Genomic DNA, 27663 nt, shown 5'->3' on the forward strand with positions numbered 1-27663 from the left:
GGTATTAGGAGGTTAGTTCCCAAGGTTATATGGAAATTGGGGGCTCCTATGTTTTTCTGCGAATCAAAATTGGGGACAACAAGCAGGAGAAACTGAGGTTAGGACTTTAGAAGGATTTGGTGTTGCTCATCATATTTTACAAGAGATACTTGCTTCTAGATCTGATCATCTTATAGCTTGCCTCTGTTAACAGCACTTCGCCGGTGTCTTTACTTTATTTTGCCGAGGGCGTTTTGGCACACCGCAAAGCTTTGCCGAGTGCCCGAAAAAGGCACTCGGCAAAGCCTGCTTCGCCGTCACAGCTGTCGTTGTGTGGGGTACCGTTTGCCGAGTGTTTGGGACACTCGGCAAAGAGCCTGTGTTGCGTAGTGAGAATCTTCTCAACTACGGTCTTTGGCTCTAGAACTGAACTATTTCCTTGTAGCATGTCCATAGACAGCACCCAGATTTCTTTTAGACAGGATTGAATACAGTAGAGGATTGCTTGTGGTGTAGGAGTGAGAGGGTTAGGTAGGCAGGTTCAGGAGAAGATTCACAGTTACATAAAATTGGACAATAATTACAAAAAATTGGGAACAACATTGAGCAGTGAGCTCTTTCTTCCTGCTTGTTAGAGCTGACCACTCACGGAGTAGACAACCATTGTGCGAAGTCCCAGCCATGGCCGCGAAGAATTCACCATGTTGCTAAATGGCTAGCAGATCAACATAACTAGTCAGGTTGGCGCGCTATGCGTGCCTATACCAAAAACATTGACCTAAAATATTAATGGAAAGATATTATCTGCTACTATGTTCAAAGCAATATCGTATCGATGTATGGAGTTAAATCTAAAAATTACAGTAAAGCGGCATAATAGTTTAGAGTATGAGAGCGCATCAATCTCAAGCATTCTATTATAGAGGTAGAGATAATTTTTCCTTAGAAATTTGTTATTTTTTGTGTCAGCAAGTATAGTTTAATTACTTTAGTGGAAAAAAAGTAAGATTAGAAATGAATGAACAGTTCAATTATATTTTGTGAGTTTACAGAGGGAAACTGAGACTCAAAAAGTAGTAGAACTACCACATGTAAATATAGTATACAAAGTTTAGTTATTATTTTTATATATAGAATGTAGTTAAATATATTTTGTATTATCAAATAATGGAGGAAGATAATTTTTTTAAGATAAAGGGACTCAATAGAACTGTTGGCTCCGCGTGGGCCCCACCTGAAATAGTATGTGGGTCCCACGTGGACCCCGCCTGAATAGTACATGGGTCCCACCTAAATAGGATGTGGGACCCGCATGAACAGTGTGTGGGTCCCCACGTGGGCCACGACTCACGGAATCGCTCCGATTCTTGGAGCTTGAAGATTCACAGTTACATAAAATTGGACAATAATTACAAAAAATTGGGAACATCATTGAGTAGTGAGCTCTTTCTTCCTGCTTGTTAGAGCTGACCACTCACGGAGTAGACAACCATTGTGCGAAGTCCCAGCCATGGCCGCGAAGAATTCACCATGTTGCTAAATGGCTAACAGATCAACATAACTAGTCAGGTTGGTGCGCTACGCGCGCCTATACCAAAAACATTGACCTAAAATATTAATGGAAAGATATTATCTGCTACTATGTTCGAAGCAATATCGTATTGATGTATGGAGTTAAATCTAAAAATTACAGTAAAGCGGCATAGTAGTTTAGAGTATGAGAGCGCGCCAATCTCAAGCATTCTATTATAGAGGTAGAGATAATTTTTCTTTAGGAATTCGTTATTTTTTGTGTCAGTAGGTATAGTTTAATTACTTTAGTAGAAAAAAAAGTACGACTAGAAATGAACGAACAGTTCAATTATATTTTGTGAGTTTACGGAGGGAAACCGAAACTCAAAAAGTAGTAGAACTACCATATGTAAATGTAGTTTACAAAGTTTAGTTATTATTTTTATATGTAGAATGTAGTTAAATATATTTTGAATTATCAAATAATGGAAGGAAGATAATTTTTTAAGATAAAAGGACTCACTTAATAGAACCGTGGGCCCCACGTGGGCCCATCTGAATAGTACGTGGGTCCCACCTGAATAGGATGTGGGACCCGCATGAACAGTGCGTGGGTCCCACATGGGCCAGGAATCGCTCCGATTCTTGGAGCTTTAGGATATGTACTGTGGATGCATCGGTGCGGTGCCAAACGCATGGGCTTCCATTATTCCGTCCATAATTCTTTTAAATAGAGTAATAATGCTTTATTAGCGAGTAGCCAAGTATCAATTCAATCGCCCTTATTAAATACTTATTTGGGCTTGGAAAATGTAACGTGTACTTTTCATGAAAACAAGATTTGGTGGAACAGCCAAATAGAAATTGCAGCTTTACTCTTTAATGTTTGTTACAGCAGCATTAATACAGGGAATCAGAAACCAAGAATATAGAAACTATTACCCACGAAACCTGTAACAGCGGCCGGATATATATATATATATATATATATTTATATATATATGGAGCATAATATCCTGGAGCTTATACTTGACGGGAAGGAGGAGCCGACATGTGTGCCGTTGCATATTCTAGTTGATATTACAGCAAAATTTTCTAACAGGCGAGTAATTGGTCATGGTGGTTTTGGAGTGGTTTACAAGGTAACTAATGCAACTCATTTTCTCAGTTCAAGTCAAAATTTGATACAAAAACTCAAGAACGTGCTAACAAGATAAATTAATTAAACAGGGATATCTTCGAAATGGTATTGTGGCTGTCAAAAAATCCTCGAGCATGCCTGCAACCCAAGAGGAGGAATTTGATCGGGAGGTTAAAAACATGTTGAGAGTTAAGCACGAAAATATAATACGGTTTCTAGGCTATTGTTCCAATACACACATGATCTTTATAGAACATGAAGGGAAGCTAACTGGAGCCCGTGTATTAGACACCATGCTCTGTTTTGAGTTTGCAAGTAATGGCAACCTAAGAAAGCATATTAACGGTATGACTACCGTCCCTGAGATGAGTAAAATTCCTCACTTGTTTCATCATTTTCTTTCTTTGCACTTCTTATTATTTTACTTTATAATTGTGTATGCAGGTGATGATTCAGGCCTTGAATGGCCTACACGGTATAAAATAATTAAAGGAGTTTGTGAAGGTTTGTATTATCTTCACAGCAGCCAAATAGTTCATAGGGATCTTAAGCCTGAAAATATATTGTTAGATGAACACTACAAACCAAAAATTGCGGATTTTGGTTTATCAAAAACCCTTGAAGATGGAGCATCGAAAGTTATAACTAAAAGCAATACTGCATCTGAGTAAGCTATGCACCCAGTGACCTTATTGTTTGAGTAAATTGCACCCCATATCCCTAAACTTGTCCCGAAGTTTCTCCTAGGTCCCTAAACTCTCAAATCGTCCATTTGGGTCCCTAAACCGTGTTAAGTGATCCATCCAGAGGTCCCTAACAAGCCACACAAGCAACCAAAGCCGGCGTGGCATGCCACGGCGTGGCATGCCACGTGGTGCCACGCTGTCAAATATTTGCAAACCCACCCCCTCCCTGCATAGTCTTATCTTCTCGGATTTGCTCCTTTCTCCCTCAATCTCCAATCTCTCTGTCCAAGCTCGGGCCGAGCCGAGCTCCCTTTGCCGCCTGTGCCGCACAAGCCGCCGCTGCGCAGGTCGTGCTGGCCATCGCCGCACCTGTTGTCGTGGGCACCACCGCGCTGGGCCCGCGGCCGCCACGCCGGACGTCCAGATCGCCGCCGCGTTGTCACCGCGGCCGCCACGCTGGCCGTCCTGGATGCTGCCGTGCCCGTGGCCACCACGCCGGCTGTCCAAGGCACCGTTGTAGGGGATGCGCCATTCTCATGGTGGTGTCGCATCGATCTCTCCTCGTCATCCTTGGCTCGCTCACCGCCACTGCCACCGCTGCCATAGGGGATGCACCGTTCGTGCTGGCACACAAGAAGGTCGCCCTCTCCAGCCCCGGACCCGGCGTCGTGCGCCTCGCCGTCACCCTCAACCTCTACAACCAGGGTGCCGTGTGAGTTGTCCTCATCTCCCTTTCCCTCTCCTCCGATCTGTGCCTTTCCTCGCCAGATCTCCCTCACGGGTTCCACAGTGGAGCTGATGGAGCCGTGGGCACGGCGCGGCGGTGCCCTGGACGGCTGGCGCAGTAGCCATGGGCACGGCGCCGTCCAGGACCGCTAGCGAGGCGGTCGTGAGCATGGTGCGGCAGTGCCCTGGACGGCCGGCATGGCGGCACCCTAGATGGCCGACGCGGTGGCCGCGGGCACGGCGGCATCCAGGACGGTCGGCATGGCGGCCGCAGGCACGACGCGGCGGCCGCAGGCTCAACGCGATGGCGTCTTCGACGACTGGCGCGGAGGCGGCCAGCACGATCTGTGCAGTAGCGGCCTGTGCGGCACGAGCAGCGGAGGGAGCTCGGCTCGGCCCGAGCTAGGAGAGAGAGATTGGAGACTGAGGGAGAAAGAAGCAAATAGGAGAAGATAGATCATGCAGGGGGTTTTGGCAAATGTTTCCAGCATATATGGCACCACATGGCATGCCACGTCAGCTTTGGTTGCTTGTGTGGCACGTTTGGGACCTCGGATGGGTCACTTTAACACGGTTTAGAGACCTAGATGAATGATTTGAGAGTTTAGAGATCTAGATAAAACTTCAGAACAAGTTTGGAGATCTGGGGTGCAATTTACTTTTATTGTTTTATCTGACCTTTACGAAACTTCCTTCACTCCGATGTGCAAAAAATCTTATAACTATGCATCGTACTTTTATGCAGATGGTACATCGCTCCAGAATTCAGAAGTGGTGGTGTGGAATCATACGAGTATGACATATACAGTCTTGGTGTTATTATCACTGAGATTATCACTGGATCGAGAGAAAAGCCAAATGTAGAAAATGTAAGCATCATTTATGCCACCTTGACATTTGTTCTAAAACCGTGCCAAGATTTTGCCTTTGCATACAGTAAAGCAGTACTCGTTCCCTCCAAAAAAAAACATATCACTCTACGTAGTTTAAGATAGATTAATGCTGTCGGAAATTTATCAACCCCTAATTGTTAAAGTGATTCCATTTTGTTTGCCAAGGTAATTAGACTGTCTCCAACAATGAGAACCCAAATAGAACACATATTCTCTGGTTTGGGTCATGCACAGAGAAAGGATCCCCACCCAAAATTTACCATTCTCCAACAGGGGATGGCAAATCAGAGAACGCAAATCTCCTCCCCCGTCCACTGGACCACCGCCGTGGCACCCCGCCTCCATTGCCGATCCGCCCGCCGTCGCCAATGTCCGGCCGCCACGTGCCTCACCTCCGGCTGGCCGTGCCGCCGCGCGCTCTTCCTCCTTGGCTGCTCCTCGCCGTGCCGCCGCCCCTGCCGCTCCCCGCGCGCCGCCATGGACCGGCCACCCAGGCCGCTCCCCGCCGCACCACCGCGGACCCGCCGCCCTAGCCGCGCTGCCTCGGACCCGCTCCTCGCTGCTCCGCCGCGGACCCGCCGCTCTAGCCGCCCCTCGCCGCGCCGCCACGGTCATGGAGAGAGAGGGACGCAAATAAGTGTCCCGTCTTGTGCAGTAGGCAAAATGGGCACCGTGTTTGCGTCTTCCGTTGGAGTGGTTTTTTGGTAGGCAAAACACTGTGCACGATGCATTTTGCTTTTGGGTCACGGTTTGCATGCGCTGTTGGAGACAGCCTGCTCAGGGGGAACAATGCAACCTTCCCCAGCTAAAGATTCCTTACCCACGCTATGCCTAACCGAATGGGTTTTTAGGAGTAGATGTGGCGACAGTATAAGAGGGATGGATTTAATACTGATGACACTACTAGCAGCTATCCAAAAGCTATAATGACATGTTTTGTAAGACAAATATTAAGTCCTAATTAAGGAGAAATGTTTTTTGAGAGTAAGATATTAAGCATCACTTATCCTACCATTATATTTGTCGCATTGTGCCAAAGTTTTGCGTGATGCAAGCATCTTTAGTCCCACAAATGCTGCAGAGTTGCTCAAAATTTGATCATCAGAATCATGGTGTTATGTTAGTTTATTTCATCAGCTGTAAGTTTGACCAGAACGAATAAGGCAAAAAAAAAGAGTGCATCTCTTCTAATCAGGACCAGTAGACTGATGAATTGGAAATATACTCACTTTTCGGATTAAAAATGTTAAAAATAATATACAAACACGCTGAACCTATTTATTCAGGGTGCAAAATTCACCCTAAATAACCAGACACCTCTGCTGATATCATTTACTCCCCTTTGATCTTGGATGTACAACAGCACAAAGCTTGGCCATCATTAGTTGCTACTTTTTCCTTCATTAGGGTTCCGACCATAGATTCAGTAAATGGATCTCATGGTTTTCATCATTTTCACAACCTGGGGACCGCAAAATGTATTGAAAAAGTATGAACAAATTATTTGCCATCACAGCAAACCTATGAGTTTAATGATTACAGATCAGGTGTTTTAATCATGCAAATAATTATTAATGTTTGCTAATCCTTTGCATATCGACTTTGCAGGTAAGTAGATATTGGATGCAGAGGGTTAGGATGGCACTTTTATATCAAGTGGAGACATGTACAAAAATTGCAGTGCGATGTGTGAATCCACAAAGAAAGGGGAGACCGAAGATAAAGGATATTGTAGAAGACCTGAATAAAATGGAAACTCAAATGTTGAGCCAGGTATATATATTTGCTAACATCTACATACATATATGTTTCTATCTTTATCGGGTATTCTGTTAATAACTAGAGCGGTCCTGAGGCTGACATTGGTAAATTTTGGAGGTCAGCTGGTCATCTGGAAAAGAAATATTGCCTCTGAAAAATATTAATAAGAATAAATGATGACTTTAAAAAAATTAAATATAAATAAATATCTGCTGTGTAACCTAATAAGATTCACTCTCCAATCTCCATGAGGATTATGTAACATCTATCAGGGTAGGTTCAATGGTAGTGAAATTAACAATATCAGGCCTGCTATTATTAAAGTTTGTTAATGGCGGATGGATTGTGTTGCATGCATTTTTCTCCCTGTTGTATAGGCAGAAACGTACAAAATTAATTTTCTGCAAATGAACCACTGCACTCCATGATATATGAAAATAAATTGCTTAGATATGTAATTATATCAACACACATGGCTCTATATGTTTCGTGGAGTATGGATTAAAGTTGTCATAAATATCGCCTATATCGATCTTGTATTTCTTGTGTGTATGTGTAACAGGGTCTCGATGCCATAGCTTTAAACTCCTCGAGTGGAAAGTTAAGCTCCCTCCATGTTCCAGGTAAAGTAGTTACCTAGTTCCAGTCCAGCAGCAGGTACATATCTGAGGACACCAATACAATACAAAATGATTAACGATGGACGACTTTTGTCTCAGAGAGGGGGCCACTAGATGTAGTCATTGTGTACGCATTTGACTGCTCCGACTCGACCTCGGCCTGGTACACTGTGGATGATGGAGTCTTTTGGATGGTGCAAGAGAAGCTCACCCACTTTGTCGACAGCTGCCTTGGTTACATCTACGTCATGCTGACCAGTAACACATACACGTGTGACATGAAACCAGTTGACTCAGGTGAGACAAAGGCAACTGGCTACACGAGCTTCGCCAGGAACAGGACGACCTGCAAGAAAGACATGGCTTCCGGCCTTGCCGAGGCGCATAAAATGATTGGCTACCGGGGTTCGTACCAAAACGGCATCATCTTATTCTTCTCGGATGGGCTGATAAACAAGGGAGACTTCTTTGATGGAACTGAGAATTTCACCTCCAAAGTGCCTGTGCACACGTTTACTCTCGGTGGGGATGCAAATAACCAGGTGCGTATTTATTGTATATATACTGATCGAGAATATATATAAAACAATTCAGTAAAAAGCATGATTATTGATGGCTTATCAATATATAATTTTGATGTATATATGCTAGTGTCTCCTTGAAATTGCTGCAAATTCGCCGGGAGGGAAGTTTCACACGGCCCCTGTGCCAGACAGACCGAATCTGTCACCAACTTTCTCAAGGCTACTTGATAGCATCCTTGGCGGCACCACGATGGTCGACGACGCAAAGCCTCCTAAACCCAGTTCATCAGGTGTTTGCACATAATAAAATCTTTCAAGTTTTGGTCACTGTTCAGTGCTAGTCGTCATGCATCAAGAACATATACATACATACATACATACATATTAATGCGATTTTCCACACTGATCGATTTTCAGCACGGGGGCCATTGGACGTGGTGATTGTGTACGCCTTTGACTGCACAAACTCTACCCCAGCCTGGTACACGGTTGATGGCGGGGTGTTTTGGTTGGTGCAAGAGAAGCTTACCCAGTATGCTGACAGCTGCCTCGGTTACATCTACGTCATGTCGACCCCTAACACGTACACATGCGACATGAAACCAGTTGACTCAGCAGAAACTAAGGCAACCGGATACAAATCGTTTGCAAGACGCAGGATGACGTGCACGAAATATATGGCATCCGGTCTCGTTGAAGCGCATAAAATGATTGGCAACCGTGGGTCGTACCAAAACGGCATCATCTTGTTCTTCTCTGATGGTTTGATAAACACGGGAGACTTCTTTGACGGAACTGAGAGCTTCATCTCCAAAGTGCCTGTGCACACATTCACTCTTGGCGGCGACGCATATAACCATGTATGTATCTGTATCTCTATATCCGTTATATTAAGCTACTCCGATCCAGTCAAAATATATAATTATGCATGGCTTATTAATTAAATCATTATTGAACCTAATATGCTAGGGTCTCCAAGCCATTGCCGCAAATTCACCGGGTGGGACATTCAATCCCGTTCCCATTCCGGAGATACCACAGCTGTCGGCGCCCTTCAAGAAACTATTGGACGGCCTCCTCAGAGGCGCCATGAGGGACTGAATTTGTTTGACAGCTTGCATTGCTTGGGTCATTTCCTATAAATTTGAGTCAAAGTTTTGGACAAAGTTTGAGTCAAACATTGGGAATATAAATTATAAATAAATTTTAAGTTATTGAGTTTGAAAAGTGAAAATTATACGAATAAGTTTGTCTTAAAAAATATTTTCATAACAATATACATATATCAATTTTCAACAAATATTTTTATAAAAATAAGCAGTCAAAGTTATGCTTTGAAGACCGTGTCGCTGTTCTAAACGTCATCTATTTCCTATATTGGAGGGAGTATATGCACGCACGGACTCCATTTCCATATATCATCACTGTTCATGTACCTTTAATTGCAAATCTAATAATATATAACCGAGTGTTAGTACCCAATAATAAATCATTTAAATTTATGAATCTATTAGCTACTACTTGTCGTTTCTATTGTGTGTGTACTGTGTGTGTAGGGTTGGTCTATTCAGCTCGCAGCGAGCTAAATAAGAATCCAGCGCACCTTAAAGTACACCATCAAAGTCATCCTCAAGGGAGGGCAGACTCACCTTTCTTCCCTACATGTTCGTACCGGTCATAATTTGGTCCGGCACTAAAGGTAGTGTAGAGTCATTTTAGTACCGGATCCGAATTTGAAGGCCCCTGGAATCATTTTAGTACCGGACCAAGACAGGTGATGTTTTGGTCTGGTACTAAATAGTACTCCACATATTACTTAAAAAAAAGCATCTCACATCCAATCACATGTGACGCTTAGATGGGATGAAGCATCTCACATCCAATCACATGTGACACTTAGATGGGATGATAAGAAAGCTATGCACGAGACTGGAGATCTTAGATTTTGAATCCTTGTGACCACGCATGCGCATTTACCCGGGTTTTCATTCTTTATAAGAGCAGGGTTAGCCGGCTTCACAGATGGGCACCACCGTGCCGCTGCCCCGGTGTTGCTGATGTTTTAAATATTATTCAACACACTACAATTAGAATAGACAATATATATAGGGCTGGTCTATTCAGACCGCGGTGAGCTGAACAACAGTACGCAGGCTGGGGCGCCGCCAGACCTCCGGCCAGCTAAATTTACTCCGCGACGCGGGTAGTAAACTCCGGCATCCCAGGTATTTAATGCAGACTTGATCAGTGAGCCACATATTTCGCATCACGGATGTGTTTTAATGTACATTTGACTGCCTCGCGCGGTCATAACAATATTTGATTGGTCTAAGGACGAGTCACTCTCTGTCGCGGAAGTTCCTTTACTATGTAACGTTGTATAAAGGGAGTAAAAAGGTGTCGCGTTAAAACAAAATGAAAGGCAAAACTAAAACTTAAATGTGTCTACGTGGAGGTGTAGTGGAACTAAAAGGCTACCCCTTCCGGTTCCCTTGCGTGGCTCTGACCAGGAAGTAATAAAAATGTGGGCGTAAAAACTTAGCGCAAAAAAAAAAAAGAAAAACGGTTACATGAGTGGTGCCACCAGCAAGTGTCAGCAACATTTCTGCAGGGAGCAATGTACACATGGATTTCGGCTCTAGACAGCAGTCGGGTAGTAAATTTCCAACACAAGCATCAACCACGCGAGTTAGTTCAAGATTGCTATCAACATAAATATTGGACAAAAGTTGATTTGAGTATTGGATTAGGGAGAAAAACGGGTCTAAAGCTTAGCAAAAGGTCGAAGTATACTATGCATACTTAATTAATGGTAATGACAAGCTAAGGCCCATGATTAAAAATTAATACCGGGGTGTTACATCTGGCACACAGTCCCATTGTCACACCCGGTTTTAATAACAAAACCGAATGCATAACTATATGTATGCCAGAATCAAGTTTCATATATATAGAGACATTATAAGTAAATAATCAGGAACAGTATCATAAAAAAGAGAATTAAAACAATTATAAGACTATCAGAGTTATACAGCTTATCATGAAAACGAAGGCTTCAAACTTCATAGGCAATCGATTGGGGGTCGCGTGCGTCTAGAACTCAGCATCATCTTCAAAAGACTTTATACACTTCTCCTTCTGAGCAGCAGTAAGCACGGGTGAGTACACTTATGGTTGGTACTCAGCAAGGCCATAAGAAATAACCAGAATATGAATTAAGTCCATCTTTAAGTTAAATTAATCATGTGAGGGTCCAAACCGCTCTTGATGGTGAGCACAGCTGATATATCAGTTTTACACTCTGCAGAAGTTGTACGCTTTCACCCCAATTCTGCGGTACCTCAGAAGACGAAGCTTCCTTCACCCGCTCCATCAATTCTCAAACCCAGTTACTTAGCCAAGACCAGAGCCATATGGTATTGTTGTTGTACGGTTTTCTCGGGTGGTTCTCCATGTTCCAATTAAATCATAATACTCTTGTAAATAAATATAGATAGAAGTATGGTTAGGGTCACTTGCCTTTCTTCAATGAGAAGCTACTTTTACTGCTCTTCACCTCATTCTCACTTGGAGAACTTGATCTTCAACTTCAAACATCGATCCTTCTACTCGAAGCAATCATGGAGCAAACATACAAAGCAAACAACAAGCGCATCTAAGAATAATACGCCAAAACAAAAGAAGGCCTTTAAAAGAGCATACTAAAGATAGGACTAAAGGATAGGGCTCGCTGCTATGGTTACGAGAGCGCAAGAAATGCTGAAAACAGAACTACAGTTGAAAAGATACAACTATTGGAAGATTTGTATTATTATAAAAGAAAACAAAAGAACAATAAGATTTATCTATTTTATTTGGGAAACAGATGTTAAGGATATTTGAAAGAAATATCCTAAGTTATGATTAACACATATTGAACTTTTATTTACAAAAGCGAAGTAGAACTTAGTCCAAATTTTATTTGATTATCTATGTGCAATTTACTAATCAAATGATTAATTAAAAAGAAACTTGTGACAACATCTAAACGCACAACTTTATATGATTCTTGTTGAACTAACAAATTAATTAAATTATAAACACATTTGAGTTGATATTAATCAAGTTAACATTAATTATGAAAACTGGAGCGAACATCTAATTAGTTTTTAATTAGAAAGACTAGATGAGAGAATATTAATCAAATTAAATTTATATTTAATTTTAAAACAAGAACTATGATATAACAACGCTGCAACACGATAGCTTACGCTAAAACAAAGCTAACGCAGCAAGAACGGATCGAAACGGAGCTAAAACGTGGAAACTATAGGAGAAACAAGGCTTTGGGGCTTATTTGTAAGAGTTTGAAAGAACAAGGACTTTGGGTGAAGAAACAGAGGGTCTAAACAAGATTAAACCTTAACTTCAGGGGCTAGCCTGCAAAACTGTAGCTACGGGACAGCAGGTTCAATTTTGTAAAAGCGCAGGGGCTAAAACAAAAGAAAAAGGTCTGGTTTGTAAATATTTTTGAACTAATATGAACTACGAGTTGATTTCCCAAAAACAGAGGGGGTCTTTGGCAAAACATTAGAGGGTTGACTCTAGTCAAATCTGATCGTGGCCGCTGGATCTTGATCGAATGGCTCAGAGCGGATCGGGCGGAGGGGGCGGCAGCGCACGCCGGCAAGCTCGCCGGACTTCTCCCAAACGGCGGTCCGGGCCTTGGTTTGGCTCAGTTTTGGGCTTGGGAGAGCAAGGGGGCGATGGGGATCAAGATGGCTGGGTTCTGGCGGCGAGGAGACGTGGCGAAAGGCATGCTCGACGGCGAGACGGCGAGGCAGACTGACGACGACCGATTGCGCGCGAGAGGAGTCGAGAGAGAAAGGGAAAAGGGACCGGCGAGCACTCTCACCACGATGCGGAGCTCTAGTGGTAGCTGTCAGTGTTGAAGAAATGGCGGAGCGGTGGATCGGCAGCGGCACCGAGTGAAAGCATCTAGGCCCCTAATTCGACTTTTGGTAATTAATGACAACGGTTTGTGGATTAACGATTTCAGTTGAGATAATGAGTATAGGTTGATCCACGGATGAAAGAGATTTGATTGTGAGCGTATGGAGTTTTGGAGATGATGAGCAAAGCTCGGGCTCATGGCAAAGGTATAAAATAGGGCTTTTGTATTTTACCGGTCACAAGGCGTTTAGTGGATGAAAAGTGACCGGATTTGTTGGATAGATAGCTGTACTATTAAGAGGGGTTGTGTACTCATGCTTGACGGGTCTTTAGTGCCATTTTGCTCAAAATGTCTAGTTGCATGCATGAGGGCTAACGGCGTTTTGAAAAGATTTGAAAAAGACTAGTTTGAAAGCTGACTGAGTAACGGCGGACAGTCCGCACCAGAGGGGCGGACAGTCCGCGGACCATTCCAGAGAGCTTGCAGAGTCTCTGGTGGGCTCGCGGACGGTCCGGCCCAGGTGGGCGGACGGTCCGCCACTGTTTTTCAAATGTGTACTAGAAAGGGTGTCTGTCTGGTGTTAGCTTCAAAGTTGAACGGCGGAAAGTCCGCCCATGGGGCGCGGACGGTCCGCCGGCTAATCTCAGGTTTGTACCAGAGAGGATGTTTCTCTGGTTTGGGCTCAAAAGTTAAACAGCGGACGGTCCGCTCCTGGGGCGCGGACGGTCCGGAGGCTAATCTCAAAATTGTTCCAGAGACGATGTTAGTCTCTGGTGGGTTGGAATTCTTAACTGCGGACGGTCCGCCACTGGGGCGCGGACGGTCCGCCAGAGCTTAACGGCTAGTTCTGACATGCATTTATTGCACTCTGACTCACTGGTTTATAACGGCGGACAGTCCGGTTTTTGAAACGTGGACGGTCCGCGACTTCGCAGAAAAGAGTGTAACGGCTAGTTTTTTGAGGGATGTCTATATATACCCAATGCCCGGCCATTTGGAGTCTCTCTTGACCATTTGGACAGCATTCTTGACACATTAGAGCTAAGGCATCCCTCTCTCACACACACTTGCTTAGAGATTGCATTCTTGAGAGTGTGAGAGCTTCCTAGTGCATTGCATCAAGAGTTTGAGCTTTGTGGCATTAGGGAAACTTCAAGCAAGCGTCATCAACTTGTTACTCTTGGGAGTTGCCGCTCCCTAGACGGCTTGGAGAAGAGGATTTCGTGGAGCACCTCCAAGGAGATTGTTGAGGAGCCCCGATTTCGGTTGTGAGAGGTTTTGTGCTCACCTCACCGGAGTGGTGAAGAGCAACTCTAGTGGAATCGAGGTGTGGAGCGGTTTTTTGATTCAAGCCGGCTCAAGATCAAGAGGTTCTTGATAGAGGAGCGGTTGATTCTTGGAATCCACCTCAACGTGGATTAGGGGTGACCGGCAAGTCATCGACACCACGGGATAATTTCTTGTGTCAAGCTTGGTTAGTTCTCTTGCTCACTTTAATACTTGCTTTTACTTTGAGCAATTTACTTTACTAGAGCTTGACTTGTCTCTTGTCACCTTAGGTTACAAATCCATCTAGAGATAGTAATAGCATGACATAGGGCTTTTCCTTTGTTTCTAATTAAATTTCTCTAGTGTTGTTGGCTTTAGTTTTTAAACCGCCTATTCACCCCCCCTCTAGTCGGTGTTCTTGATCCTACAAGTGGTACCAGAGCTAAGTACTCCATTAATTGCGGATTTAACCATCTTGGAGTAGAACAATGACTAGTGATCATGGGATTCATGTTGGGAAGCCACCATTCTTTGATGGGAACAATTATGATTATTGGAAGACTAGAATGTCGGCTCATCTCAAAGCCATGAGTAGAAAGTTATGGAGAGTAGTAAGTGATGGATATGTCATTTTGGACCCAAAGAGTTTGACACCCCTAGATGAGGAAAATGAGACACTAAATGATCAAGGGGTTAATGTGCTCTTTAGTGCTCTTGATGTGAATGAATTTAATAGAGTCAAGAGCCACACAAATGCAAATGACATATGGAAGAAGCTCATGGAAATTCATGATGGCACATCAACTGTGAAGGAGGCCAAGTTATATTTGCTCAAAGGGAATTTTAGTGAATTCACCATGAAGAAGGATGAGAGTATAGCCGAGATGTTCAATCGGCTAAATGACATTGTGAATGACCTCAAGGGACTTGGATTTGAGGTACTGGATGGGGATTTCAACCACAAGTTTCTTAGATGTCTTCCGCAAAAGATATGACACAATTGTGACCTTACTTGTAAGGTCAAATGTGAAGACCGCAACTCCCACACAAATATTGGGAGAAATTCTCACCCATGACATGTTCAAGAAATCTCAAGATGAAGCTCATGGTGAAGAAATTGATGTGAAAAAGAAAAGTGTGGCATTCAAAGCTCAAGATAGCAAAAATGAAGAAGAAAGTGGGTGCCAAGAAGAAGAATCGGATAAGGAGATGGCTCTCTTTGTCAAGAGATTCAATAGAATGATGAGCAAGAAAAACTTTGGCAAGAGAGGTCAATCATCAAGAAAAAATTCTTTTGTGGACAAGACTTGCTTCAATTGTGGTGAAGTAGGTCATATCATTGTAAATTGTCCAAACAAGAAAAAGGACAAGAAAAATGATGAAAAGAAGAAGAAGAAGTTCATCAAGAAGAAAAAGAATGGCCAAGCATATTTTGTTGAATGGGATTCCGATGCAAGCTCCGATGATGATGATGATGATAATGACAAGCCATCCAAGAGAGTTGCCGGTATCGCCATCAAGGAGGCTCCATCACTCTTCTCTACACCACATTGTCTTATGGCAAAGGGTGGTGCAAAGGTATAACAAGATGGTGAACTTGATGAACTGTCATATGATGATCTTGTTGAAATGCTTAATGATGCCGATGAATTCATGACAAAGGAAAAGGCTAAGTTGAGGGACTTGAAGTTGAAGTTTACTTCTCTTCAAGATTCCTATGAGGAGCTAAAGACTTCTCATGAGAATCTCAAAGAAACTCATGAGAAGCTTGAGGAAGCTCACAATACCTTGCTTAGTCATGAAAGAAAAACAACATTGAGCATTGGTGTTAGTTGTGATTTAATTGATGATAAATCTTGTGGCTCTAGCTCTACTTGTTCTTTGTGCACCAAAATTGATAACTCATCATGCAATGAATCTATCATTATGGAAAATAATTTGTTAAAAAAAGAGGTTACTTGCTTGACTAATGATTTGAGAAAATGCTATGATAGTAGAGCAAAGTTTAATCATTGTTGGGCAAGCCAAAAGTTCACCTTGAACAAGCAAGGGTTTGGATATATTCCTAAGAAAGGGAAGAAGGCTTTTGTGCAAACTAAAACTACCTTTGTGAAGAGTAGTGGCAAGCCATATTGTGAAAAATGCAAGAAGGTTGGCCATGTTGAGAAGAATTGCACCAACAAGAAAGTCATATCCTTTGATTCAAGTTACATGCTTATGAAAAATTCAAATGGCAATGTTAGTGCAAAATTTGTTGGGATACCTATAAATGGTGCTAAAAACAATACCATTTGGGTGCCAAAAGTCTTGGTCACTAATGTGGTCACTAACATTCAAGGACCCAAGAAAGTTTGGGTACCTAAAAGAGTTACTTCCTCTTTGTAGGTGAATTACAAGTCCGGAGGAAGACATTGGGTGCTTGATAGTGGATGCACTCAACACATGACCGGAGATCAAATGATGTTTTCCTCTCTAGATGAGAATGTGGGTGGCTATAGTGACATCATCTTTGGTGACAATAGCCGGGGCAAAGTCAAAGGAGTTGGTACAATTCCTATCTCAAGCAATCATTCTCTTTCAAATGTTTTGTTGGTTGATTCTCTCAAGTTTAATCTCTTAGCGGTCACTTAACTTTGTGATTTTGGATATAAGTGTAGTTTCACTAAAGATGATGTTGTGGTGACTAGCTTGGATGGAAAAGATCACATCTTTACGGGATTTAGACATGAGGATGTATATCTTGTGGATTTTGCTACTAAAGAGGCAAATTTGTCCACTTGCTTGTTCACTCAATCATCTTTGGGTTGGTTATGGCATAGAAGGCTTGGTCATGTTGGCATGAAGCATCTCAACCGACTTTTGAAGCATGATTTAGTAGTTGGCTTGAAGAATGTGAAGTTTGATAAAGATAAGCTTTGTAGTGCATGTCAAGCCGGAAAGCAAGTTGCAAATACTCATCCCACTAAGAGTGTCATGTCAACCGAGAGACCATTGGAATTATTGCATATGGATTTATTTGGTCCTACAACATATCGAAGTATTGGTGGAAATTGCTATTGTCTTGTGGTAGTGGATGATTACTCAAGGTATACATGGGTTTTCTTTCTTCATGACAAGGCCGATACATATGACACATTCAAGAAATTCTTTATAAGGGCCGAAAATGAATTTGAGCTCAAGGTGAAGAAAGTGAGGAGTGACAATGGAAGTGAGTTTAGAAACACAAGAGTTGAGGAATGGTGTGAAGAGAAAGGAATCAAGCATGAATTCTCAACCAAGTACACTCCGGAACAAAATGGTCTTGTTGAGAGGAAAAATAGAACCTTGATTGATATGGCAAGATCAATGCTCTCCGAATATAATGTTTCTGATAGCTTTTGGGCCGAAGCAATCAACACGGCTTGTCATGCCTCTAATAGATTGTATTGCCATAGATTTCATAACAAGACCCCATATGAGTTGCTCATTGGAAGGAAGCCAAATATATCATATTTTAGAGTGTTTGGTTGCAAATGCTATATTCTCAAGAAGGGAACTCGGTTATCAAAGTTTCAAAGCAAATGTGATGAGGGTTTTCTTCTTGGATATTCATCTAATAGCAAGGCTTATCGGGTCTACAACAAAACACATGGCATTGTTGAAGAAGCATATGATGTTGAGTTTGATGAAACCAATGGGTCTCACAATGAACAAGAAAATCTTGATGATGTGAGAAGTGATGGTTTGAGAAATGCAATGAAAAATATGTCAATTGGTGATATTAGACCAAGAGAAGAAGATGAAGATGAAGATGGTCCTTCTATCTCTATTAGAGTAAATCCTTCAACTTCTATCTCAAATGATCAAGCACAACTAATTGTACAAGATTCTAGTAATGATGATTCTCAAGTACAAGATCAAGTTGGTTCATCTAGTGCACCTTCTTCATCAACTCAAGAACCCATTGTTCCTCAAAGAATTCATCATGTTCTTGCAAAGGATCATCCGGTGGATCAAATCATGGGTGATATTAGTAAGGGTGTCCAAACTCGATCTCGCATTGCTTCATTTTGTGAACATTATTCTTTTGTATCTTTTCTTGAACCTAACCGTGTAGATGAAGCATTGAGAGATCCGGATTGGGTGAATGCTATGCATGAAGAATTAAATAATTTCACCCGGAATCAAGTTTGGGATTTAGTAGAGAGGCCCAAGAATTATAATGTTATTGGCACAAAATGGGTTTTTAGAAACAAGCAAAATGAAGATGGAATGGTTGTGAGAAACAAGGCAAGATTGGTAGCTCAAGGCTTCACTCAAGTCGAAGGTTTGGATTTCGGTGAAACTTTTGCTCCCGTTGCTAGGTTAGAAGCTATTAGAATTTTATTAGTTTATGCTTGCTCTCACAACATTAAACTTTTTCAAATGGATGTGAAAAGTGCTTTCTTGAATGGCAAGATTAGTGAACTTGTTTTTGTTGAGCAACCTCCCGGTTTTGAAGATCCCAAGAAGTCAAATCATGTATACAAGCTCTCTAAAGCTCTTTATGGTCTTAAGCAAGCTCCACGAGCTTGGTATAAAAGATTGAGGGATTTTCTTATTTCTAAGGGCTTCAAAATTGGTAAGGTTGATACTACTTTGTTCACTAAAGATATTGGTAAAGATTTGTTTGTTTATCAAATTTATGTTGATGATATTATCTTTGGTTCAACTAACCCAAGCTTTTGTGAGGAATTTGGTGAAATGATGTCTAGGGAATTTGAGATGTCCATGATTGGTGAATTGAGTTTCTTTCTTGGACTTCAAATCAAGCAACTCAAGGAAGGCACCTTTTTGTGTCAATCAAAATATGTGAAGGATATCTTGAAGAAATTTGGTATGGAAGATGCAAAACCAATCAAGACTCCTATGGCCACAAATGGGCATCTCGACCTAGATGAGGGAGGTAACCCGGTTGACCAAAAGCTTTACCGTTCTATGATTGGTAGTTTGCTTTATTTGACCGCATCTAGGCCCGATCTCATGTTTAGTGTTTGCATGTGTGCACGATTTCAAGCCGCACCTAGAGAATGTCATTTGACCGCCGTCAAAAGGATCTTGAGATACTTGAAATATTCTCCTAATATTGGTTTGTGGTATTCCCAAGGGTGCTCATTTTGATTTGGTTGGATTCTCGGATTCGGATTATGCGGGGTGCAAGGTTGATAGGAAAAGCACCTCCGGTGGTTGTCAATTTCTTGGAAGATCTCTTGTATCATGGTCATCAAAGAAGCAAAATTCCGTGGCTCTTTCAACCGCCGAAGCGGAATATATCTCGGCCAGAAGTTGTTGTGCACAATTGTTATGGATGAAGCAAACTCTTCTAGATTATGGTGTGAAATTTGATGAAATTCTCTTGTTGTGTGATAATGAAAGTGCCGTGAAGATTGCCTCTAATCCGGTTCAACATTCAAGAACCAAGCATATTGATATCCGCCATCATTTTCTTAGAGATCATGTGAACAAAGGTGATATCAAGATTGATGGTATTGGCACGCCGTTTTATATTACAGTGATGACCAAGTTGCGCAAATGCTATCAAGCTAAGGGCCAACTGATCTTACATCTTCAAATTAGATGGAGACTACTGCACCAATAATCAAGTCTTTGAAGAGACATTTGAACTGCTTCTGGGATCATCTGGCATTGTGGGTACAGCTGGAATCATATGTATTACTAGTTAGGTACCTGAGTCCTCTGAATTAACAAATGGACTACATGGACTACGTCTCACTATTGACTGACAGCTACGCATGTGATTTTTGTCTCCAATCTGAGAACCCGACGCATACTCATGTAGTCAATGAACATACTGCTCCCTCGGTTCTAAATTATGGATCGTTTATTTTTTTTTTACCTCAAGTTTGACAACTCAGGTCACGTTTAGTTCCAAAAAAAATTTCTATAGTACCCGTCACATCGAATCTTTGTACACATACATGAAGCATTAAATGTAGTTGAAAAAATAACAAAATATAATCTAACTGATAAGCATAAGATGAATCTTTTAAGCCTAATTAATCTATAATTGGACATTAATTATCAAATAACAATGAGTGCCATAGTGTCAAAATCCAAAAAATTTCGCGAACTAAACAAGGCCTCATTATTCAAAAATTTGTACTAAATATCACTTCTTTTTTGCTTGCTTTATAAATACAAGTTTTTCAAAAAAGACTTAAGTTTGACTATGTTTGCACAAATATTTCTGAATAAGACGAGTAATTCAACTTGATGTAAAAAAAATCAAATGACTTATAATTTAGAATGGTTGGAGTAGCTGCTAGCAGCCGGTCAACTGGAACTGCATTATATATACTAGCCACTAGACACAACAGCCAACCGAAATTGCTGACACGCCATTTTATATTACAGTGATGACCAAGTTGTGCAAATGCTGTCAAGGGCCAAGTGGTCTTATATCATCAAATTAGATGGAGACTACTACACCAATAATCAAGTCTTTGAAGAGACATTTGAACTGCTTCTAGGATCACCGGGATATAATACGCTACTACAAAAATGATGTGTAGGAACGCTTCGATTTTTTTTAGAAACGGACCAAAATTTCTTCCGTTGCTACAAATGAAACGAGATTACTATAGCATCCGATCCGCCCCTACAAAAGCACCCGCCCCTAAAAATGAGCATTATTTTCACGGGCGGTTCATGACGTCACCCGCCCCTAAAAAAAGTATTTCTAGGGGCGGGTGACGTCATGAACCGCCCCTAAAAATAGTGACATTTGTAGGGGCAGGTCATGGCCTCACCCGTTTCTACAAATGTATTTTTAGGGGCAGGTAATGGCATGACCCACCCGTACAAATGGTTTCACACAAAAAATCATAACTTTTTCATATGATCTCGGATGAAGTCAAATTTTATATCAAAATTGTAGAGAATGATGAGATCTAAAATTTTGTAGTTGATAACTTTTCATTTTAGGTCATCTATTGGTCCAAAAAATTATTATTAGCTCTCTAGTAGCTATAACTATATAGTATCTCATATAACTCATGTCATACTTTGAGGTTCCACAATCTTAACCTTTATATACAATAAAATATATTTGACATATTTTTTTGTTTCTATAGTTTACAATAATCATAGTGTAGAACTTTCATATTTTTTAATTTGTTTTGCTATACGTAAACAGTTAAACTAATTATGCATGTATCATTACTTGATACGACGCATGTGACTAGTAGTTACGTGCCTCCAATTTAAAAGACTCGAGCTGCATGTCGACAATCCGAACAAAACCTTAGAATACCGGTCAAACCACGGCGCCAATACTCGATACTACGCATGTGATTTTTGTCTCCAACCTGAGAACACGACGCATACTCATGTAGACAATGAACCTACTAGCTGCTAGCAGCCGGCCAACTGGCATTGCATTATATATACCAGCTACTAGACACAACAGCCAACGGAAATTGCCGACACGCCATTTTATATTACAGTGATGACCAAGTTGTGCAAATGCTATCAAGGGCCAAGTGGTCTTATATCATCAAATTAGATGGAGACTACTACACCAATAATCAAGTCTTTGAAGAGACATTTGAACTGCTTCTAGGATCACCGGGATATAATACGCTACTACAAAAATGATGTGTAGGAACGCTTCGATTTTTTTTAGAAATAGACCAAAATTTCTTCCGTTGCTACAAATGAAATGAGATTACTATAGCATCCGATCCGCCCGTACAAAAGCACCCGCCCCTAAAAATGAGCATTATTTTCACGGGCGGTTCATGACGTCACCCGCCCCTAAAAAAAGTATTTCTAGGGGCGGGTGACGTCATGAACCGCCCCTAAAAATAGTGACATTTGTAGGGGCAGGTCATGGCCTCACCCGTTTCTACAAATGCATTTTTAGGGGCAGGTAATGGCATGACCCACCCGTACAAATGGTTTCACACAAAAAAAATCATAACTTTTTCATATGATCTCGGATGAAGTCAAATTTTATATCAAAATTGTAGAGAATGATGAGATCTAAAATTTTGTAGTTGATAACTTTTCATTTTAGGTCATCTATTGGTCCAAAAAATTATTATTAGTTCTCTAGTAGCTATAACTATATAGTATCTCATATAACTCAAGTCATACTTTGAGGTTTCCACAATCTTAAGTTTTATATACAATAAAATATACTTGACATATTTTTTTGTTTCTATAGTTTACAATAATCATAGTGTAGAACTTTCATATTTTTTAATTTGTTTTGCTATATGTAAACAGTTAAACAAATTTTCTGATAAAATAGAAAAAATATTTTTAGGGGCAGATGATGGCGTCACCCACCCCTAAAAATACGTTTGTAGGGGCGTCACCCATCCCTACAAATTAATTTTTGAGTTAATATAAAAGGATAGCATACCTCATAGAGTCAGAAGTGCTTGTGTAGTATAGTGGTAAGGAAGGTCCGCGCGAGTCTGGACGTAGGCGGGGTGATGCAAGTGTGTATGTTTCATTAAAAAAACAGTGGCCATGACACTTTAGGGCTAGTGGTGGTGGCTGGTTGGCTAGCATAATTGTTTTATTTTTTATTTTGCGGTTTTCAATTTTTTTCAACCTTTTTTATTTTCTGGACAAGGATTTGTAGAGACGGGCCATGGCATGACACACCCTAAAAATCATTTTTAGGGGTAGGTGCATTACCCGCACCTGAAAATGGTATTTTTAGCTGCGAGAACTAGAGGCGGGTACCGCATCTGCCCCTAAAAATATATTTTTACCCGCCGTTAAAAATTGTTTTTGCAGTAGTGATATGGGCTAGCTTTGATTGCTGATCTAATAAATTGCGGGTTGTAATCATATGTATTAGTTACCTGAGTCCTCTTAATTAACCAATGTACGTGTCACTATTAGTTTTCTAGACAAGATAGTTCCTTGTTTGATGATGCTAATAATGCCAAAGTTCAAATATTGTTTGGGGTCAAGTTCCTATCTCGATCCATTGGAAAGAATATAAACAACATACAGAACATTTTGATGGCTTCGTGGAAAAGCTATCTGTGAGTGTCTATCTACTAGTCCCTCTTTTACATTGAACTCTTATATAGCCCTTGTGTAACTCGGATGTCAATTAATCACCAGGGAAGATTAGCAATTAACACAAGCCACATGCCAACAAAAGATGCTTGTGTAAGTGTATTCAAGTCAGCCATAAGGTAGAGGTGGTACGGTATAGGTTGAAGAAGAAATACTTTGTTGGCCTTCCTGCTAATGCGATCCCACAACCTCTCATGTCCCCTACATGACTAATGCACAGTGGTCTCAACTTGTTGATAAGTGGTCAAATATGCGCAATAGGGTAATTTAATTTCTCTTGCTATTCTTTGAAATGTTACGCATGATGGAGACGAGATAAGACATATTTATCTCATGCAGGGAGTCTCTAACTAGAACAAGCAAAATTGTGGAGTGGCCTCAAGCAACAAGATCTTGCTGCTACATTACCCAGTTGCATGAATATGTATGTCTCAACACTCTTGTAATGTAACATTTTCATTATTTTGCTTCTTTAATGAAATGAGTACACACACTTGCACTTTGGTTGTGTCATGTAGCAAGTCCTATTATCAGTTATTCCTTCTTGATCATCATGGTTTCGCTGTTTGTGTGACCACCATTTTGATATATCCATCAGCCCAATAACAAGAAGAATGATACCGAAGGCAGTGAAGTCAAGAGGAAGAAGCCCCAGGAGCCAGTTAGGAAATCTGATGAAGAACTTGATGCTATGGAAGCATTCAAAATCTGCCATACCAACTGCACGAAGGGTACGAGTGATGCCGCTAGAGAAGCAGTTGTAAGTTCCCTTGCATGGTTCCTTGCTCTTCTAGGATTCGGCAAATTTTGTTGACATTTGCAATTTCAATTCTTTAGTAGCAGTTAGAATTTCATGATTAAGTAGCGGCTATCAGTTGTTTCTGTAAGGTTTTTGTCATTATTTTTGCAACGCTCTGTACATGCTGCATCATATAGTTTTAACATGCATGGCTCATGGCTGCCCCTTTCACTCGGTGGTGTGCTATATTAATACTATTTAGTAGCAACTGTCAAATCTGCCTTTGTTCCCAGTATTTTTGGTTCACTACTTTTTTACTACAATCAGTAAAGTAATAGTTCATTTATGCATTTTGTAGATGTCAATGGAAACTATCTGGACAGAAGCTGTTGATAATGGGCAGGCACCATTGAGTAGTGCTGAGGTGGTTTCAAAGGTCATCTCGCCTGACAGCTCCAACTCTACTTTCTTCAAGAATGTTGGTTTATCCACTCGCTCCTTGAAGACTCCGTCTGCTGCAGAACAAGCGCTAATTGAAGAACTTGCGGCGCAGAAGCAAAAAGAAGCTGTTACTAGTGAAGAATTTGTTGAGCTCAGGAAGAGGAGTAAAGCAGCAAAGGAAGCGCTGCTGAAAACTCAACAGCTATATGAGAATATGAAGAAGCGACAGGAAGAGAATGATCTCGTCCTTCAGAGAATCTTGCAGGCGAACATTGCTGGTATCTCTTCTCAGCCCTAATCCTCTGTCATTACCTCCGGTGCTTGTGGGTTCTGAACTATTTTGGTAGTGTGATGAACTATCTGTTGTGTTGTGATGATAAACTATCGGTAGTGGTATGATGAACTATATGTGGTTGTAGCTTATGTGGTTCTCTTTCTGTGATTTTCTACCGCATCATTTCTTCTGTGATGGAATGTAGTCCGTTCGGCTGGCTAGGCTAAAATAGTTGGTTGGGCTCGAATGGAATGACAAAAAGGAGGCTGGTGCCAGCCAGAACCAGCCTAGCTAGAAGTTCTGTGACGAAAGCACCACGTGCAACTGTATGAAAACAACGCGTGGAACAACTGGGAACCGACATGTGTAACTCTAGAAAAATGACACGTGGAACATCCATAAAACGCCATGCGCAGCAACTCGAAAGTGACACGTATACCAATAGACACACGACACGTAGACCAATAGGCGCACGACACGTGGACAAAAAAGGAAATGACACGTGGGTCACCGAGAGAAAGACACGTGGGCGAATCGAGAAAGGACATGTGGAAAAACAAAAAAGATGACACGTGGCCGAAAACAAACTGACACATGTCCTTTGCTCATATCGCCACGTGGACTGTTACCAGCTTGCCACGTCGCTATCCTCTATGCGACATGTGCCGCCTGCCACGTTACCTGCCAGCCTGGACGAAGCCACGTGGAGCGCCAGCGTGTCCTACGACGAGCTACGGCGCTGCCAGCACGGACGAGTACACGTGGATCCGGGCGTCCTGTGACATTTCAGCAACGCGTCAACGAAGCAAAAATGGTTCCATGACGAAAGTTTCTTTTGTCTTGGAAAAAACAATTTTGTGACATTTCGGCCGTTTCGTCAAGGCAAACCTAACTCGATGCTCTATTTATGACGAATTAAAATTCATCACAAATTGATCACAGAATTCTTTAAATGACGAATTTGGACCCTTCAGTGACAAATACTGTTCGTCACCGATGCATCGATTTCCGCCAGTGAATTCATAGCTCTTTGATAAGTTACACCAGCATTTTTTAAACCAAAAGTCATAACAACCCACTCAAACAAACCAACAAGATATGGACAACTAAGGCCGTTTTAGACATATCTTTTTCGACTATGAATATTTGATTGTAGCCCGCATTACCATCAAGAAAACTTATAACACAATGTCCAGACGCTTCATTGATTAACATATCGGCTATAACCATAGCATATTCATCTTTTGGAGTAGCTTTGTTAAGATCTCTAAAATTGATACCTACTCTAATCTTACCCGAATCCTTTTTTTCAACGGGCATAATATTAAAGATCCACTCCACATAACGATAAGATCGAATAAATCCAATTTCTAATAAGCGATTAATTTTCTCTTTAATTCAGTCATACATAACAAGATTAAATCGTCTAGCAGATTGTTTATAAGGTCTAAAATTAGTTTTAGTTGGTAACCAATGTTCAACCAAGTCACGACTCAAACCAGGCATTTCAGAATACTCCCATGCAAAGAAATCAATACATTCTTTCAATAACTTAATCAAATCGACATTATATTCAACCAATAAATTCTTATTTACAAAAGTCGACCTAGAAATAGAACCATCACCAAGATCTAACTTTTCAAAAGGATCAACTAACTTTTCAAAAGGATCAACTGACGTAAAACCTTAGCCCAGTTTGTCTATATCATCAAGATCCTCAATAGCCTCACACATATCATTCATACGCGCCCGATAGTGATCAACCCACTGTTGCAACCAATCTGAATTGGACCGGTCTAACCGGTTGGACCCACCAATCTGATCGGTCAACTGTGTGTTCTATGGACAACTAGTCATTGGTCTGGACTCTCTGGGTATATACCCGGATACTCTGATCTCGTGTTAGGACATCCGATTGCCCTCCCAGAGACTCTGGGTACACATCCGGGTAATCCGAATTGGGCCAGTGTGACCGGTAAGGTGACCCGATCTGGCCGGTTGTATCTGAGTCGCTTGGTAGACTCATCTTGATCACAACAAATAAGTTAGCCAACTCTACATCGGCTTTAGCATAGCAGGTACGAAACCATCCTTGGTGCAACTGATCAACTCATAATCGGACAAATCCACGCACCTCATCGTCGGTTGCAATGAAAGATGAAGTATCACCATGGTCCACTACAATCTCATCGACGATCCACAAATAAGAAGTTGATGCAACGTAGAAGGCACACGTTGATTGGCATGAATCCAATTACGCCCAAGTATTAAGCTAAAGTTACCTTGCACCTCGGAGACAAAGAAAGTTGTAGCAAGTGTCTCGCTCCCACAGTCAACTCCATGGAAGCAACATCTTTAGCACCAATGGGATCACCCCCACCAATGCCGCTGACCATCATGTTCATCTTGATCAGCTCCTCATCTATCCCTCCAAGCTTCTTGCACAATGAATAGGTCTTCAAGTTTACAATAGCCCCACCATCTATAGGCATACGAAAAGCCGACTTTCCATTGAAGTGCCCTCTCATGTAGAGAGCCTTTAGATCGTTATTCGATTCCTTCAGATTCTGAAACACAGCTTCAGGTGGCCCAAAATCCAAATGAGTTGCATCTTCCTCCGGAATTGCATAATAATCTTCAAAAAAATGCACAACAATAATTTTTATATTGTTGCGTTCTAGAGAAATCTCATAATGCACCAATTCCTCATCTTCTTGCACTGGAGGAACTACTGGAACTTCTTCATGTGAAGCCGAAGTAGGCGCTTCAGCTTTCTGCTCAACAGCCGGCTCAGTCGGTCTGACTAGTTGCACCTAGTTGACCGGTCCTGCTAAGTGACCAACTGGTTTGGCCCGCCACTCCTTGTTCTTAGGAACCATCAGCCTATACTTGTTGAATTGTTCATCCTTGAGCTTCTCGACCTCCTGCTCCTGTTGCACCTGATGATGCAGCCGCTGCAATCTCCTCTTCTATGAATGGCTCAAACCCAGTGAGCACTACCTAGGTTGATGGTATTTGCTTGCGGAGCTGCTGCTGCTGACCTCATGACCATTATCCAACACAGGCTTCTAGGCATAATATTTC

At 41.6% G+C, this 27663-nt stretch overlaps 1 protein-coding gene across 1 annotated transcript; it reads left to right on the forward strand.

The window, feature by feature from the left end:
* The first annotated feature begins 2164 nt into the window (after positions 1-2164).
* On the forward strand, positions 2165-9071 carry LOC120644840. The gene is made up of 10 exons (XM_039921573.1): positions 2165-2633; positions 2722-2977; positions 3077-3299; positions 4790-4913; positions 6546-6710; positions 7261-7321; positions 7418-7860; positions 7970-8132; positions 8260-8702; positions 8812-9071. Exons 1-10 carry the CDS (start codon positions 2493-2495, stop codon positions 8941-8943), a joined length of 2151 nt encoding a protein of 716 aa, XP_039777507.1. The 5' UTR covers positions 2165-2492; the 3' UTR covers positions 8944-9071.
* The last annotated feature ends 18592 nt before the right edge of the window (positions 9072-27663 follow it).

Source organism: Panicum virgatum, chromosome 8K (assembly GCF_016808335.1).
Source record: "Panicum virgatum strain AP13 chromosome 8K, P.virgatum_v5, whole genome shotgun sequence".
Taxonomy (NCBI): Eukaryota; Viridiplantae; Streptophyta; class Magnoliopsida; order Poales; family Poaceae; genus Panicum; species Panicum virgatum.